This window comes from Crocodylus porosus, unplaced genomic scaffold (genome assembly GCF_001723895.1).
Source record: "Crocodylus porosus isolate Cpor-Errol unplaced genomic scaffold, CroPor_comp1, whole genome shotgun sequence".
In the NCBI taxonomy this organism is placed as follows: domain Eukaryota; kingdom Metazoa; phylum Chordata; order Crocodylia; family Crocodylidae; genus Crocodylus; species Crocodylus porosus.
The window spans coordinates 39,760,251-39,763,833 of NW_017728949.1; the positions used below are offsets into that span (position 1 = coordinate 39,760,251).

Genomic DNA, 3,583 nt, shown 5'->3' on the forward strand with positions numbered 1-3,583 from the left:
ACATGGCGCTGGGAGTCAAGATCAATGGTAAAGCGCGCGCTGGGCCGCCCCGCCGCCGCAGCCGCCGCCGCCGGCCATGCATCATTGTGCCACGGCGCGTTTGGCACCGCGTCCATCACAGCTCTCGTTACCCGGCCCGGGAGGTTCCGGGGGAATCATTAGCCTGATAACGCCGTTCATTAGCTGCAAACAAACGGCGAGGGCGAGATGGCCCCGGGGAGGATCCCGCCGAGACCCGCGCTGCGGCGGCCCCCGCTCCCGGGGAGGCAACCTCCCTCCGGCCCCCGACGCGGGGCTTGAACACGAGCTCCCAAGCACCGCCCTCGGCCTGCTCCAGGCAGGAGCCCAGGCGGTACAGCGGTCCCGCACGGCCGGGGGCGGAGGAGCCGGCGATGGAAACGCGCTGCGCCCCGCAGTCCCCGCAGGCTGGAGGGAGGGCGCCTTCTCCATCCCCCCACAGCCTCTCGCTTGCTGCGTGCACGCTGGAGGCGGCGGGCCCCGGACCTGTCGGGCGGCGGCCGAGGCTGCGTTCAAGTTCAACGGGAAGGGCGGGCGAGACGCCGCCACGCCGGGTGGCAGCAGGTCCCCGCGCCAGGGACCCACCTGGAGGGCGATCCCGCCGCCCTGCCCGCTCCATCGCGGCCCAGCCCCAGCACTGGCCCCCGGGGTGGGGTGGGGGGAGGGAGTGGAGGTGAACTCCTAGCCCCAGTCTCTGCCTAAGCTCCAGCCTCGGCAAAGTTTCCAGGACTTCAGAGCCGATGGCTGTCCTCTCCTCAGGAGGAGCCGCCTGCGAGAGCGCCGCTCAGTCCAGAGAAAACACAAACGATTTATTTTTAAAATTTCAATCGGTTTCTTTTTTTTCCCTGCTGGAAAGAAATGATTTTATTCAAGGGCTCCTTAGGCAGCTTCGTGCAGAGCCTGGGAGCCGAGCCCGCATTTGCAGGGCAGCTCCAAGGACAAGGCACCGGGAAACCCGAAGGGGAAACAGACCCAGTTCTCTGGGAACACACGCAGCCTTGGTCTTTCCCGCGTCCGGAGCAACAGGCTGTTGTAATCAAGAACTGGGACCACGACACGGTTTAATCATTACACGAGACACATGGACAGAAAGAGGCTTCTCTTCCTGCTAGCAAACTGACCTGCACGATAAGAAGTCACAATAGGGATAGCACAAGATGCACGCTAGGGTTTGAAGGTTTTTTTTGTTTTTGTTTTTGTTTTAATAAAAAAGCAGCCTCTCCGGCCTACATAAATTACGGCATCCTTTGCCATGCATCAGTTATTGCTTCTGTCATTAACACCCGTTTATTTTCGTAAGGTAAAGTTATTATGAGTAAGCTTCCCTTCTGTAACCAGAAGTTTTCCAACGCCATGACAGGCTGAAGTGAAGAGTCGTGCCTTTGCTCAGACACGAGAACAAGGCATCCAATATACTTCATACAAAAATAGGCATAGGTATACAGCATGTCCAATATATGCAATTTGATTAAACATTTGGACTCCATTTCATCGTGTTTTGTTTCTTTCCTAGTATGCTGCTAATCACTAGGTGCAGCTATCTAGCTATCAGCTTCTCAGCCTCTTAACCGACAGCAATGCATTATTACTGCACATGCACGGAATCGTTTGGAGTAACTTTGCGTGGTGCGTCGGAATAAGTGCACCTACAAAGAAGCACGATACTAGTCTGCAAAGAGGGAATATGAAATCATTAAACTGCAGATGAAACTACAGGATAAAATGCTGGAAAAATGCGGAACGCAGCCACGTCAACAGCTGAAGTGACAAATGTTTTCCTAGTTCCAATAAGGCCCCAAAATATATATTTTTCCCTGCAAAGTAACTGAAAACAGCTACGTGCGAATCCCTCTTTAGTCCTCCACATTAAACAAGATTCACTCTGTGCCCTGATGGGCTCGCGGCATTTTGGGAGGAGAAGCGAGCTGTAATGATTCAGTAATCCCACTTCTTCAGATTGCATTATTGCTCTTAGGTGAATTCTGCAGTTGATGATACCAAATCACAACCTGACAGCTTTGGCATCGGCTTTTTTTCGGAGATCGTTTTACAGAATTAAAAAAAAAAAAGATAAGTATTCAAGAAAGGTATAATTGTAACTGCTCAAGGTATTTAAAATCGTTTATACTGGCCTAGAGGAAGGAATAGGAAATATTCAAATTAAAAAAGGAAGAAACAGAACTGCAAAGTCAAACTCTGGCAGCCTTCTCCAAAAAAGAGGGGAAAATGCTGACCCAAATGAAAGGGAATTCACAACATTTCGCCACCGCTGGAAGGGGGGTGGGAAGGAATTAAATATATTTTCAAGTCTTTCCAAAAGTCTTTAGCTGGTTGTAAATTGTATTTATATTTCCATCACTGTCCGCAACCAGTGGATCAAGAGACGTTGTCTTTCAGCTTGGAGACTATTTTCTTATCCTTCACCCTTCGGTTCTGAAACCAAATGGTCACTTGTCGCTCAGACAGGTTCGTGGCGGCGGATATTCTGCGCCTCTTGTCTTTGTTAATGAACTTGTTAATGGCATACTCGTTCTCGAGTTCTTTGAGCTGCAGTTTTGTGTAAGGCACTCGCTTCTTCCTCCCGCGGCGGTAGACACACATATCTGGCTGGTTTAGTGCAACGTCCCCTGTTGCAAAAGAGACGGTGGGAAAAATTAGACTTTTACGACAGGAATTTAAATGGGAACTGTACCACGCCGGGCACTGGCTTTCCGGGCAAATAAAGCCGCCCAGTGTGGTCAGTGGGCTGCCCTCCGCACCGTGCGCGCGGTCGGAAAGCCCCAGCCCCGGGACGGACTGTCATCGCCTTCCGCCGCCGGCCAGCCGACAGGCTCCCCCGTGCCTTGGCTTGGGGGCTGTGGTTAGGATGCACGCGGAGCCCACCCAGGCGCCCTCGCGGCTCAGCCAGCAGCTCCGGCCCGCGAAGCAGAGCGCGCGTCTCCGGGCGAGCCCATCCCAGCGCATTGTTTCAAGGCACAAGTGAAGCCTGGCCACGAGGAGGCAGGGGACACGGGGCGGGGGTGGGGGGAGAGGGGACAGAGAGCGACTGTCCTGCGAAATGCCGTGTCCTGTGCTCTCAGCACGGGGACAGGCGGCGGGGCCGGACCGGGCCGGGCCGGGCCGGGCAGGGCAGGGGGCTCGACTCGGACCGCCTCTCTCCCTCTCGTACCTGGAAAGGAGGATTTCCAAAAGTGGGAGCTCTGGGTCTGATCTTTGGCACAGTAAACCTGACTATTCCAGCCATTAGCCAGAGTCCAGGACTGATAGCCCTCCATGGATATGTATGTCTCGTGCCTCGGTTCCCCCGAGCCGAACGTGGAGACCATGTCTATGTACCCGGGCACGTGCTGGTAGGGGCTGGGGTAGCCCTGGTAAAAGGACACCTCCTTGGCCCGCGAGGAGACCTCGTTGGCGGGGACGCTGGTGCCGGCCAGGCTGGAGACGTCCATGTACTTCTCCACGGGGAAGCCGCCCAGCGAGGCGTGCGGCGCCGCCTTGAGCGCGCCCTGCTGGATGCCCACCCCGTGGGCCATCCTGCAGCTGTAGTAGCCGTTGCCGAAGTGGT

At 55.3% G+C, this 3,583-nt stretch overlaps 1 protein-coding gene across 1 annotated transcript; it reads right to left on the reverse strand.

The window, feature by feature from the left end:
- Positions 1-2,301: 2,301 nt before the first annotated feature.
- Positions 2,302-3,581, reverse strand: HOXD13 (homeobox D13; the record flags this gene model as incomplete). The annotated part of the gene is made up of 2 exons (XM_019553532.1): positions 2,302-2,645; positions 3,188-3,581. Coding segments are annotated over 2 exons (645 nt in total), but the record flags the coding sequence as incomplete, so codon positions are not given.
- Positions 3,582-3,583: the final 2 nt, after the last annotated feature.